At 40.9% G+C, this 14,246-nt stretch overlaps 4 protein-coding genes across 4 annotated transcripts; 3 read left to right on the top strand and 1 right to left on the bottom strand.

The window, feature by feature from the left end:
- The first annotated feature begins 94 nt into the window (after positions 1–94).
- EAE97_008350 (uncharacterized protein) lies at positions 95–4,962 on the top strand. The gene is made up of 2 exons (XM_038878864.1): positions 95–4,278; positions 4,408–4,962. The coding sequence occupies exons 1-2, from the start codon at positions 362–364 to the stop codon at positions 4,523–4,525; spliced, it is 4,035 nt and encodes a 1,344-aa protein (XP_038730544.1). The 5' UTR covers positions 95–361; the 3' UTR covers positions 4,526–4,962.
- A 1,467-nt stretch (positions 4,963–6,429) lies between these two features.
- Positions 6,430–6,687, top strand: EAE97_008349 (uncharacterized protein; the record flags this gene model as incomplete). The annotated part of the gene is made up of 1 exon (XM_038878863.1): positions 6,430–6,687. The coding sequence occupies one exon, from the start codon at positions 6,430–6,432 to the stop codon at positions 6,685–6,687; it is 258 nt and encodes an 85-aa protein (XP_038730543.1).
- Positions 6,688–8,171: 1,484 nt separating this feature from the next.
- Positions 8,172–9,920, top strand: EAE97_008348 (uncharacterized protein; the record flags this gene model as incomplete). The annotated part of the gene is made up of 3 exons (XM_038878862.1): positions 8,172–8,215; positions 8,277–8,415; positions 8,481–9,920. The coding sequence occupies 3 exons, from the start codon at positions 8,172–8,174 to the stop codon at positions 9,918–9,920; spliced, it is 1,623 nt and encodes a 540-aa protein (XP_038730542.1).
- A 1,318-nt stretch (positions 9,921–11,238) lies between these two features.
- On the bottom strand, positions 11,239–13,145 carry EAE97_008347 (uncharacterized protein; the record flags this gene model as incomplete). The annotated part of the gene is made up of 4 exons (XM_038878861.1): positions 12,771–13,145; positions 12,407–12,623; positions 11,971–12,359; positions 11,239–11,913 (listed from the first exon to the last, which is right to left on the bottom strand). Exons 1-4 carry the CDS (start codon positions 13,020–13,022, stop codon positions 11,239–11,241), a joined length of 1,533 nt encoding a protein of 510 aa, XP_038730541.1. The 5' UTR covers positions 13,023–13,145.
- Between the last annotated feature and the right edge of the window lie 1,101 nt (positions 13,146–14,246).

Below are 14,246 nucleotides of genomic sequence, written 5' to 3'. Positions count from 1 at the left end.
AATACTGGTAAATAAAGGTAAATAAATACTGATGATTTCTGGTAAACATTGGTAAATTCAACAATATTATTAGACTGTAACACACTAGAATTCAATAAAATATACAGATTCCGAGTCTTTCGGTGCTGTATCCATGTAGCTACAAGGCTACCTAGTACCTTGTCAATACTCAAACCAATACTCTACCGGCACTTTTTCTACGAACATAACTTTAATTATTGACGACGTTGATTTCGTGGCTGAGACTCCCAATAAGCAAAGGAAGAAAGAAAGAAGAAATAAATAACACAATAGATACAATTACTTTTACTTTTCTCCCCTTATTTTATGATCGCATATTACTCAACCGCATCAATGAGGTATGTCTTCGAGCTCTGCATATCACCATCAATCAAATCCACCAGACTCTCCTGTGGATGATGCGGATTCCGACCTTGAGCTGGACTTGCAGGAACTGGATCCAATAACTTCTCCAACTTCAAAATCATCCAATTCTTCTTCACACAATCAACAGAACTCCAGTAAAGAAAGACGAGGTCCGAATATACCCTTAAGAAATCTGCGTATGGGTGGTTTGCGAAATTTTGGCAGAAATAGAGGTTATGGTGATTTAGGAAGAAACAGGGATGTCGATACAGATAGTGAGGATCTGCGAGGTTTATTAAATGACGATTTGGGAGGGGATGGTATGGGGAGGATGTCGGGAGGAAGTGAGAATGCTGTGGAGGACGATGCACCTTTATTATCAGGAGATGGAAGTGGGAGTGGGAGATCTCGAAGAGGACGTCGGTCAAGCTTCGACAAAATAAAGAATATATCATCACAAATACGGCTTCCAAACTTCTTATCAGGAAATAACCCATCGCAGCCACAGCCAGAAGAAAGCGAAGAACAAGACGACGAACATGATCCAGCTTCATCGAGAACAGTACAAGTTGGTGCCACACAACTTTCACGATTTCCTCCTAATGCCGTTTCAAATGCGAAATATACCCCGATTAGCTTTTTACCACGAACTCTGTATAACGAATTTTCTTTCTTTTTCAACATGTACTTTTTACTTGTCGCTTTATCTCAAGTGATACCACCTCTGCGAATTGGATACCTCTCAACATATATCGTGCCTTTAGTATTTGTTTTGGCGATCACCCTGGGGAAGGAGGCTTTTGACGATATTGGAAGACGAAGACGAGACTCCGAGGCGAATTCCGAGGGATACACTGTTTTATGTTTCGATAAACCTTCAAAAGCGGACACGGATAGATACAGTGCAAGGAAGAAGTTGAAGTCCAAGGGAAAAGCAAAGAAAGGAAAACCTTTACTCCAACCGGATCGCTTGTCAGATATACAAGAAGAAGAGGAAAGTACTCAGGGCCAAGGACGAGATGCACCAAGTTCGAGTGTTCGTGAGGTGGTCCGAAAATCTAGGGATTTGAAAGTCGGGGATGTCTTGAAATTAGGAAAGGATCAAAGAGTTCCTGCTGATGTCGTTATTTTGAAGAGTACAGCCAATGAATCTTCAGCTGCGGTATCACATGAACCTGCAGTGACCAATGTAGTTGAACCATCTGAGTCTTTACTGGTAGAGCCAATATCTGATCCTTCAATTGATCAATCTACAGCCACTACTTCAGAATCCAGAGGGTCAACTTCGCAACTTGGAAATACACCTGCAGCAGATGCAGCGGGCGCAGGTGAAACCTTTATTCGAACAGATCAATTAGATGGCGAGACAGACTGGAAATTGAGATTAGGCTCTCCTTTAACACAATCTCTTGACCCGTCTGAATTTATACGTCTTCGTGTTGTAGCTGGGAAACCCGACAAAAAGGTTAATGACTTCATCGGTACCGTTAGTCTTCTTCCCAAAGGTGCTAGCGGGTATGACCCACATTTGCCTAAAGGGGGAGCGAACCCTGATAACAACGAGGAAGACGGAGATTCAGCACCATTAACGATTGACAACACTGCTTGGGCCAATACTGTTCTTGCCTCGAGTGCTACCACTTTGGCAGTAATCGTTTATACTGGACCTCAAACTAGATCAGCTCTCTCTACATCTCCATCTCGATCAAAGACCGGTCTTCTTGAGAACGAAATCAACTCCCTTACCAAAATTCTTTGCGCCTTGACACTTACACTATCTATTGTTCTTGTTGCATTAGAAGGGTTTGAGCATGTTGAAGGAGTCAAATGGTATGTGAAAATCATGAGATTCTTGGTACTGTTTTCTACCATTGTACCCATCAGTCTCCGTGTCAATCTGGATATGGGAAAGAGTGTTTACTCTTGGTTCATTCAACGAGATCCAGGAATTGAAGGAGCCGTTGTTCGTACAAGTACTATACCTGAAGAACTTGGTCGAATTGAATATCTACTTAGTGACAAAACCGGAACCCTCACGCAAAATGAAATGGAAATGAAGAAAATCCATGTTGGAACTGTCTCTTATGCAAATGAAGCAATGGATGAAGTCGCTTCCTATGTCAAACAAGGATTCTCGGTTCCTGTAGATGCCAATCAATCTTCAATACTTGTCACACCCTCATCTGTCGCTTCAACTACTGTTACCGCCACTCGAACCCGCAGAGAGATTGGGTCGAGAGTACGTGACGTAGTCCTCGCCCTTGCTCTTTGTCATAATGTCACCCCAACTATTGAAGAAACAAATGGGCAAGATGTAACATCTTATCAAGCTTCTTCGCCTGATGAGATTGCGATTGTTAAATGGACCGAAGCTGTCGGGCTGCGTTTAATTCATCGTGATAGGAAAGGGATGCTTTTGCAATCAGTCGATACAGGTCGTTCCGTCGTTCGTGTTCGTATTCTCGAAGTTTTCCCTTTTACATCCGAAGGAAAACGTATGGGAATCATTGTTGAGTTCCTTGATGGTTCTGAAACATCTTCGACCAGTAATCTGGAGGCTGGAGAGATTTGGTTCTATCAAAAAGGTGCAGATACTGTAATGACTTCAATTGTCGCTGCAAATGATTGGCTTGATGAGGAAACTGCAAACATGGCTAGAGAAGGTCTTCGCACTTTGGTCGTTGGACGAAAGAAGATGTCTGTTCAAAACTACAAGGACTTTTCGCAAAGTTATAAAGAGGCTTCAGTTTCGATTAGCAATCGAGATACAGGTATGGCTCGTGTGGTTTCCCATTTCCTCGAGAAGGACCTTGAGCTTTTAGGTGTCACTGGTGTTGAGGATAAGCTTCAGAAGGATGTCAAACCTTCTTTGGAATTATTACGAAACGCAGGTATCAAGATTTGGATGTTGACTGGTGATAAGGTCGAGACTGCTCGATGCGTTGCTGTCAGTGCCAAATTGGTAGCAAGAGGACAATATATACATACTATCGATAAGCTCAGGCGAAAGGATAATGCTCAGGATCATCTCGACTTTCTTCGCGGAAAAACTGATGCTTGTCTCTTGATCGATGGCGAGAGTCTAGCTTTACTTCTAACCCATTTCCGAACCGAATTTATCTCTCTGGCAGTTCTTCTCCCAGCAGTCGTTGCATGTCGATGTTCACCAACTCAGAAAGCCGATGTCGCAAAACTCATTCGAGAATATACCAAGAAGCGCGTTTGTTGTATCGGAGATGGAGGAAATGATGTTTCCATGATCCAAGCTGCGGATGTTGGTGTAGGTATAGTTGGAAAAGAAGGACGACAAGCCTCTCTTGCTGCGGATTTCTCCATTGAACAATTCTGTCATCTCACCAAACTTCTCGTTTGGCATGGACGAAATAGTTATAAACGAAGTGCTAAACTCGCCCAATTTGTAATTCATAGAGGTCTCATCATTAGTGTGGCTCAAACAATGTATAGCATTGCTATCAAATTCGAACCAGAAGGCTTATACAAAGATTGGTTGCTCGTCGGCTACGCAACTGTTTACACAATGGCACCTGTCTTTTCTCTAGTTCTCGATAAAGATGTTGACGAAGATCTCGCAAATCTCTACCCTGAACTTTACAAAGAACTAACATCTGGCTCATCACTTTCCTATCGAACGTTTTTTGTTTGGGTCTTCGTTTCCATCTACCAAGGTGGTATGATCCAGGGTCTTTCTCAAATTCTCACCGAAGTCGATGGACCGAGAATGGTGGCAGTTAGTTTTACAGTATTGGTATTGAATGAACTTACAATGGTGGCTTTCGAGATAACGACATGGCATCCAGTTATGATAGTCAGTCTGATTGGCACAGGTTTGCTGTACTTGGGAAGCATTCCATTCTTGGGAGGGTATTTTGACTTGTCGTTTGTTGTTACTTGGTAAGTTTTCTTTCTTCCTCCCATTTCTCCAACTTGCTGTGGCAAAGAAGGTTGGAGCGATGAACAGGGCACGAGTTGCTGAGCCATTGGGGCGTCGAGTCATGTAAATGAAGCTGATAAATTATCTAGGGGATTTGTATGGAGGGTCGCGGCAATTTCGGCCATCTCACTCATTCCACCGTATGCCGGAAAATTGATTAGGAGAACGATCAAACCGCCTAGTTATAGGAAGGTACAGGGGATATGAAAAGTTGATGGGTGAGGGATGGAGAAACAGATATTATTGTAGTGCGGTAGATGGAAAATGAATGATTTGATCGTATGCATGCATAGCAATGGCGTTTTGGATTATGCTAGGAAAATAAAGAATGACCCGAATGTATGGTAGTGGGACAGCATTCAAAATCATCGTTATCACCCACAGAAATGGAATATTCGGCGTATACACGAGCAGTTCATCCCATCGTGAACGTAACAAGTGAATTATGGCAGGCACTATGTCAGCTTAATCCTTGAGGTTGATAGAAGTTTGTAGGTTACAATTCAATCCAAATCGGTTGGACGTGTTACCCATCGATCAAATTCTGAAGTATAGTCCAGTAGGTGGCCGATGGCAACTGTAGGTGAGAGATTGTGGTCATGCGGCAGTTGCGATGATCCATGAGGAGGGAGTGGTGAAACTTATCGCATCTCCTCTCCTATAGTTTCCAAATCAAGTTCTCATATCATATCATATGAAATTTCCAGCTTCCGCCTGATTCTACCCCTCGTTGAAGCTAGGCTGAAAATTCTGCTCATTTCAGCACAAATGCAATCCTGTCAAAGAATCGACTCCTTTCTCTACTTTATCAATTTTCATCCCATGACAATCTAGCATAGATTCCTCTATGGCCTACTTCTATATCATTTATCCATCATACCTAAGGTTTGAATTGCGATAGATACTTAGGTACCTAGTAGCCTTGGAAGGGATGTAACTCACGCTTTGACAAATGCGAACAATTTAGCGAGGTATGCGACTGGATCTGACTTTCGTTCTTGTGGCCGTTTGGAAAAGATGTACCAATTTTTTTTCTGGCATTACAGAGGCATTAGGATATTGACCAGACTTTTAGGGTTAGAACCTGATGTAAGTGAGCGATAGATAAATTTTTGGTACCTCCTCGAGTGAAAATCGTTGTCATAAAATGGATACCTTGCACATCCCATACAATTTCAAATTCTCTACTTCTTCATCTCTCCATCTCTCCATCTTTTCTCGTGACTTGGCTGTTTCAAAAAAGCTAAATTTTCTTTCTTGTCTCATCTAGTAGCGTATAGACTCTTGATGCATCACAGCACCTTCCCAGAATGGTCTAAAACTGTGAAGGTCGCGTTCAAAGCCCAATCACTCTTCCCAGTAAATCAAGAAAGCTTGACATCTAGCTTACTTACCTACCACTGATCACACCGTGAATCATATACACTTATATCACCTGACATAAAGACTAATTCCCCCTAACCTGTCTAGCGCAGATTCTAATCTCGCCTACCAGATCTTTAGTGTGAATTTCTATTCGGACTGAAGAATGGATAGTATATATAAATTTCTCTACTCACTGTGAAATTCTACATCCAAACACATCCATCATCTTATCTGAAGCACCCCAAACTTCAGATACCTCATCATATCGATATCAACGTCGATACTCCCTTTCAAACTTCAACTTCATACTCTATACCCAAAAACACTTACTAGCTAGTCAGTATTCTCACCCATAACCTAGTTGCTACTGCTGTTATTTCTTTACCATTATCTGTATATCATAGTTGTCTATTGTAATGTTGTTGCTTATTGCTTATTGCTTCTTTAATGTTATCTGTATATCACACTCGTTAATCGTAACACTGTTGTTGATTCGTGTCATAATGTAGCCCCATACTTTGCTTCTTTCCTGTACACTTACACTGTTTGGTGTATTATTGTTGCTAAATCTATCCACGTTCACTTGTACATTCATGCTGTGATATACTACCCTGTTGACAAGTACATCCACATTGTTCTATGTATTCACATCGTCTCATACTTTTATATCGTCTCATGCATTCACATCGTCTCATCTTTTGATATCACCCTGTTAATCAACTAACCTCTTATTGTCTAAAAGAAAGATGGATAATCCCACAGCTTCTGGTGGTTCCAATGCCGGAGCTGGTTCTTCCGCTGCCGCCAGCGATGAGGGACGACCAATTGTCTTTCGCGGCGTCACTATCGGTTACGCCCAACGACCCGACATTCGTTCCACTGACGAGGGCTACTACGGTCTCTGGAAGGACTTTAAAGGAGATCTTCCCATAGAGGAGCAAATCGCGGCAAGACATGTCCGCGCAATCATGTCAATCAGCAATTTGTTGAATCGAGAGACCTAATAATTTTTCGAAACAAAATCCAATCTCTCGGTTCGATCGCATGTCGATGATACAGAGGTCTCCTGTTCAGAATCATTGGACCATGTAGATAGAAAATCGACACGTGTTTTTGAACGAAAAATTGAGTCTTCAACAGTGATGATTAAGTGATTTGTGTGGTAGTATGAAGTAATGTGTTGCCTATCGTTGTCCCCTGTTCTATTCGACCCGTGCTTATTATTTGACGAACGAATGTTGACCCGATAATTGATGGCATGTTTCTCGTTGTGAAGTCGCGGAACCGTCTCGACATCGGAAGATAAGCGTGAAGGTTGAAGTGACAGAGTTTCTGTTCAGCGACAGACAATTTGACACCTCCGCCTGAAACTTAGTGTCAAAGAATCGAACCAGTTGGCTTTCCTAATGCCGACATTATTTAGATCTGGCAGATGAAAAGCAAAGAATTGGACTGCGTTGAATGAAGACGAATTCGATAATTTTGTTGCTTGCATACTAGGTAATACGTGTGAGGGATGTTGCAGCTCGAGGAGAAAAGTAGAATCGAGTACCTGGATGCGCGCATTCAGTCAATGGAACAGACCTGGAAATAGAAGGATTAATTCTGGAAGGCATTGCATTTTTCTACGTTTAGATTCATCATGCTTCTGATGTATCTATTGTGGACGAAAAGTGTAGTGGTGAGGTAGATAGAGCCGCAATATTGTATCATGATCCTCACCAGAAATGTTGAGATCAGAGACTGTAGAAGAAAACCATGCAAGACTTAGAGATGATCAGATCAGAAAATGGATAACAAAAGTTCTAATAACTATGGCCGTCGTACCTTCCAATCGAATACTATCTAAACCGTCGAGGGGCATGGACTCATAAAGTTCGCAGAAGGGACAGATTCGTAACGTGACCAATGCTCATTCACTACGATTCAATGACTGGGATCTGAGTGATAATAAGATTAGTTTGAAGTCTCAAAACTTAGTAGTACTAGGTAGTAGAGATGTTGTAGAGCAAGCCGTATATCTTCAAGTTCTGAATCTTCAGTAAAACTGTACAACTTTTTTTGTTTCTCCTAGTCGCAATATTCTAAATAACAGGATTATTCAACATATGAGATGTTGATTGCATCCATACCAAAACCGAACACATTGAATATTGAATTTTCGACGTGGTTTTATAGCTGTCGTTTTTTGACGGGAATTTAAGGTTTTATTGAATAGGTATTAGTAGATTGATTAATCTATTGATATCAATATCAATTCATCCTTCTCCTTCTCTATCCCCACATCTATATTTATACTGTGTCTACTCCACATCTACTCCCTTTCTCGTTTATATCGGAAGAGATAATTCTCGACAATCTATCTAATCTTTTCTCAAATTCTTATCGCCATTTCGTTTTGATATCCTTCCAATTATAACTTCCGTACCTCTACTTGAGTACAGGTTTTACTATCTGACACTCAATCCTTGACGTTGGAACCGCAAATATGATGAGAGCAGCCATGGCGAGAGAGAAAGAAGACCACAAAAAGTAAGCAGACGCCAAATTTGAGAAAACAAGCATAGCGCGAAGCTAATACTATACAACGAAGTCATCTACATCGTGTCGCGTCCTCAAATTTACCCCTCGTACCTCGAAAGTCTTGGGAATATTATATCGCGATTCTACAACCAGGAGTTCCATTGGAAAAATGTGAACATGGAGATTTTTTATGGATTAAGGTTAAGAAGGTAAGATTACATTCTATATCGGTTCTGCATGCTGAACGTGTGACGTGCTGACTCAGATCTTGTAGACAGCCACGATCGAGAAAATCCTGACATCACACTTCAAGAGAACCGGTCGAAATTCTATTCTCATGGACGGCGACGTCGGGTTGTCAATCGATACCAAAATCGAGGATATCAAATACTTAGGACTCGGCGTATATGCATTCTGGGAGATTGTTAAGGTTGATAAATGGTGGGAGTATACAGTTTCAATGACATCGACGTATGCTGACAAAAGGTCGAGGTCGACGATGGAAGAGAAACATGGGAGATCGTTGAGGGATACAATTCCTTCAGCTATGACATATGAGGAAAGGGGTTTGATTGATTCCAGTGGAATCTTTCAGGATACATCAACCAAACCTTATTCGATTGAGAGGAAAGTGGAATCTGGAAGCTTGTTGAAAACTACTGTCGCTTCCACCATGACAGCATATGAAGATATGAGGGCGATCAAGCTCAAACGCAAGACCAAGTCACCTTTGAGTGAAAAGAAAGAGGAGAAGCCTTGGAGCTGGGAAACTACAGTCCCATCAATCATAGATAATACGGTAGGAGCAAGAGGAAAACAAACTCTCAGAGAGCTTCCAAAGAATAAGTCAAGCATGGCACCCTCACTTACGATGAAAGAGGAGAAGTCCAAGGAGCGATCAGGAGCTGCATCCACGAACAAAATTTGCTATGTTATTAAAGCAGGACAGAAACGGAAAATTGGAACAACGACAAAAGCAGAGATTTTGAAAAGAGAGTTAGCTCAAGAGGATAGGGCCGAGACTATGAAACGTAGGAGGATGGAATTGGAATCGGAAGACGCTAACGATAAGATGATCAAGCAAATGAAAACCGAGTTGGACAAAAAACTGGATCTTATGAAGTCGAAAAACGAAAACAAACCAGCCATCAACAAGCTAAAACCTCTTGCTAAAGACACAAAATTGGATTTAAAAAGACATGATGATTATGTCACCAAACAGCGAAAGAATATGGAGGCAAATTCTCAAAGATTCGGGAAATTGCAGTTTAGAGACATCCTCGAACGATTCGAGATTTCATGGGAACGACAAAGACAGGATATTATCAATAGAGATGCACAGTTCAGCAAGCGTATTGAGGCTGAGCCTCAGAAGTCAACAAGAAGGGCTACTTCAAACACTCAGGACCATGATTCCTTTGAATCCATTCTCAAGGAGAGAGAAGTTCACCTTGACCTTGAAACTATTCAGAGACAACTAGACATCGCGAAACGTGAATATCCACAGTCAAAATTTACTCTTCGCTATTCTGCCAATACCGTTCGCTTAGAGTGCGCATACTGTCCCAATGTCAATATTCAACTGGGACTGAAAGACTCTCGCAATGTTGCTGGAATAGTGAAAAGACATCAAATATCAAAGGATCATACGAATAACCGATATTATGAAGCTCAAAGAAAAAAAGGAGATGAACAGTCAAAAAACAATATCTAGGTCGAACATAAAGCAGTTTGAGTTTGTCCTCCACAAGCGAGAGCTTTTCAGCGCAGGTCATTAGCGTGATCTCAATAAAAAATGTGTTTAATTTGGCTTTAACTTCCTCATGTGAGACATAGATTGACTGGTAGATTATGAAAAGAATCAAGTGGAAATTGAAAAAGATTCAGATTTTGGAGGGAAATGGGGAGATATGTCGAGGGTCAAGGTAAGATTACGTCAAAGTATTTTCTTCCTGAACTGTTACGTCTGTCACCATTGAATATTTTATTATCGAAAGGGGGTATTTACTCATAAAGTTTGATATTGTGGCAGATTTCTCAGTGATACTTGCAGTCATATGAGATTCATTTGTTCTAACTATCTTTCGGCTCTGGCGACAGTGTCGGGGGATGTCTTCTCACAATAGTTCGACAATTTGATGATCCCTTTTCCATTTTGTCAGTCATATCACAGGTTCCATCGCAAACTTCCTCTATGTCATCTTTCAAACGAAGTCGGTGTTCCTCCCTCGTCCAAATAAATCTTAAAGAGCCTAATTTCTTATAATATTTCTTAGTCGCAAACTCTCCACCCTGTTTTTTTATTTCCAGTCGTTCGTAGAAGGTTTCGACGAATACATAGAAATCATCCTGATATTATTCAGGTATATCATTCAATTCCAATTCCAGATCAGCCAGAGGTAGAGTACTTCTCCCCTTGAGAAATTCTCTATCCCAATCAAGGCAAGATCCCATTGACGGGAAACATTTTGTGGTCAATCTAGCATCTCTATCCTCTAGTTTTTTTTTTCACATGGTCGATTGACTCGTCGGTAGCTATGACAGGATTTAGAACGTCGAAGAAAAAGAGGTTTAGTAATTGTTCGTTACGAGATGATGAGGGAACGGCGAGATGTTGGGAAGCCATGACGTAGCGAACGAGCGCGGGAAATCTCAAAATAAGAAGGCAGAATCCGAGGGCAATACCGAGCACGAAATAGAGGATGTCGGGCATTTTCGAGTATGTCTATCGGGTTGTTGATTGTAAACGGTGGGTAGATGAAGAGAGAAGGGATCTCGTGAAGTGTGGGTGGAAAAGATTTATGTATTGCTGAGAGGGATTGCCGAGAGGGAGCTAAATTGAAATAATGACGTTGAGATTTTAATTAAGTATCACATGTTGTGGAGTAAACAGTTACTAGTATAAGAAGGAGAAAGAGGAAAGAGGTAAAGTATTAACAAGATTGGATTAAACTTGTGAGGTTTAGAACTCTAGTTGATAAAGTTAAGCTGTCTTTAAATCACACAAAATACGTCTGGCTCATACACAAGACTTATTTTAGCCCCCTTCCCAAGTGTCCATAATCGACACTTTTTTCAGGCTGCTCAGAAATCTTCACAGGATTGTAGTGACTAAATAACTCCATTGGATCATACTTCCTTTTCAGAGCCTTCAGTCTCGGTAATTTTCCTTCACTATACCACACTTCCTCCCCTTCATCCCGACCATAATTGATGTAGACCCTCAAATCATCATACCCACTAGACTTAGCCATCTCGGCTTGGAAAGAAGCACCAAAAGCATTTATAGCATCATCTTGAGAATCGCCATTTACTTGCAAAGCGACGAATGTATAGATTGTAGTATTCCTCCAAGGATATGCCGTTTCATTGTCTTGTGTCGAAAGAGTTACTGAATTGGCAAACTTTTCAATTGACCAAACGCTCGTTCTTGATGAAGGAAAATTAAAGTAAAATTCTGCCAATTTTTGGAGCGTGTGGGTGAATGCTGGAGTAGAGATGGTGTACAGATTTACGGCCCAATTACTACTCTTTGCGCCGCGATCACAGCTAGAACTGCCGCCGCCAAGAACAGATGAGCCGTAAATGGAGGTCCAGGGGACTTGGGATATGCTTCTTTGGATGGGATCGAGGGATAAAAAAGGAGCAAACGCGATGAGGGCTTCTTCCATCGGTCCGACCCATTTTGCGTTTACTACAATGTTGAGCTATTTTGCAGGGGCGATGTTAGCTTTTGAGAAAATCTCAGCCTGCAAATGACTTACACCACCGAAATCATCATTCCAGTTTACTTGAACGGCCAATGACATTTCTCTGGGTTGGTCATTTCCAATATCCTTCATTATTTCCCACAAAGATGCACTATCGCTCGAATGAAATCGCATGGTCGCTACTATCAGCTCCCCATTATTAGTGGCATCATGTATTCTATATGTGGCTTCATAGACAACACCGAATTGATGACCAGCTCCCCTAGCTCCCCAGAAAAGTTCAAGATTCTCTGTCTTAGATGCTGTGATCAACTCGCCGTTTCCGGTGACATACTTCACCTCCAGCAGAGCATCGATTACTAGACCGTGAATGCCAGTATATGGTCCGAGCCCTGCACCCAATGTTGCTCCAACAACACCGACGCATTCTGCTAATCCTGTTTCTTGAGAATGTTAGAATTTGCCAGTAATCAAGGCCTAAATATCTTACGAATCTCTTTTCCAACATCGAATAATGGTTTTAGGAGTTCCCCAAACTTGATAGATCCTCCAATTGTGATCGTGCTTGCTTCTTTGTCGATTTCGATATCGTGGAAGAAACCTAAATCGATGTCGATTCCATTCTTGCAACTGTGCAATGTTGCCGAGTATCCATGACCTCCTCCTGTTGCCATAAAAGGGATATTGTGGTTTGATGCGAATTGAATCTGGAAACGCCAACATCAATTAACAAAGCGTCAGTTCTGGTGTATAAACTCGAAGCGTTTCACATTCTACGGAAAGCACATTGATATTGACGGCCAGCACGAGTAATAGAGACTTAGACATCTCTAGGCACAAAGAATATAACTCACAATAATTTGAATATCAGAAGGCAGCGCTGGCTTCAGGGCAAGAATATATGTAGGCTCGGCTGGTGGATAGATTGTCCATCTTTGAGTTATTGCGGAAGTGTAATTAGCACTACTGGGAAGCCAGACTTGAGACCCAGGTGAGAGAGCCTCACTGAAATGAGCTGCCAATTCATCTACACTGGATTTATTGAAGGCGAGCGTTTGGTGGAAAAGACCAAACAGGAACGTAAGAATGTGCATTTTGAACATCATGATTGGAGCATGTAAGCTGGGGAAAGCCAAACGGAAAAGTGGAAAGGAAAGACTGAAGATTGATACGGAGATCTCGGTGTGAGAGAATTCCGTGTCCAACCATTCAATTACGATACCCTCTTAGTTGTCCACATTTTAAATAATTTGTACGCTTGTAACCGTTGCAACATTGTTATCTGTTGGACCACTTCTCTAAGAACTACCGTCTTGTGCTCGCTGAGATTCAGAAAAGTGGAGCGTGGAAGAGCAAATCTCCGTCACCAGGAGACATGTTCTTGAATCAAAGTCACAGAAACTCTGCCAATTTCTGGTACACGCGCAACCACCTGCTCCTAAGCGACTCAAAGCGAGCCACCTTCTATGGTACGTCGATACGTTTGAACAAGGACCCGACTTTCGGGACCCTTATGCTCATTATTACGCGTGTTCATACCGAAGATCTCGCTGCAGGCTGATTGGTTTCAAGAAATTGCTAATATTGTGGTTGTTGGTTTATTACACGAGAAAATGTCAGGAACAGAAAGGGGGCAAGATATGGCATCGGCCTTAATTACATTTCCGTGCCCACCAGTGGGTGCACAGACACACGGGACACTTAAGAGGAAAAGCACAATTTCACACCAAAAAGAGCTGTTTTGATAATTCAATTAAAATTCAAAAAATTGATATTCGAGTTTGAAATTAAGAATTATTATTCTCAAGTATAAGAATTTTATATAGTAAGAGTTCTATTTCAAAAAAAACAAAATTCAAGTTTATACAATCGATTATATGATATCCCACCAAAAAATTTGGTGGGAAAACGTACTATTTGATTTTTAAAATTCAATCTTTATATATTATATAAATCTTATATTTATAAATCATATATCTTAATCTAAATAATATTAAATGAAATTTGGAATTTTGATTGAGTTTTGAAGTTGATAAATTTGAGTGTGAAATTGTGCTTTCCTGTCACGTTGTCCCGTGAGTCTGTGCACCTACTGGTGGCCGACCTCAATCGCTTACGTAAGGTTGATGGGACAATTCATCTAACGTGTTTTAACAGTGAGTGATTTATATTAGTGAATAGGTTACTTATTTTACATACAAAATTCGTCTGTATATAATCATACACTTTCTTTATTTATAAATATAATTTTCTGAAAATTTGATATAAAATATTTGAATATATAAAAATTTTAAAAATCTAATTAGTTTTAAGAAATTCGAATTTATAAA

The sequence above is a fragment of the Botrytis byssoidea genome, assembly GCF_014898295.1.
Source record: "Botrytis byssoidea strain MUCL 94 chromosome Unknown BBYS_017, whole genome shotgun sequence".
In the NCBI taxonomy this organism is placed as follows: Eukaryota; Fungi; Ascomycota; class Leotiomycetes; order Helotiales; family Sclerotiniaceae; genus Botrytis; species Botrytis byssoidea.
Note: the sequence above shows the minus strand (reverse complement) of the source record. Positions and strands in the feature narration are given on the sequence as shown.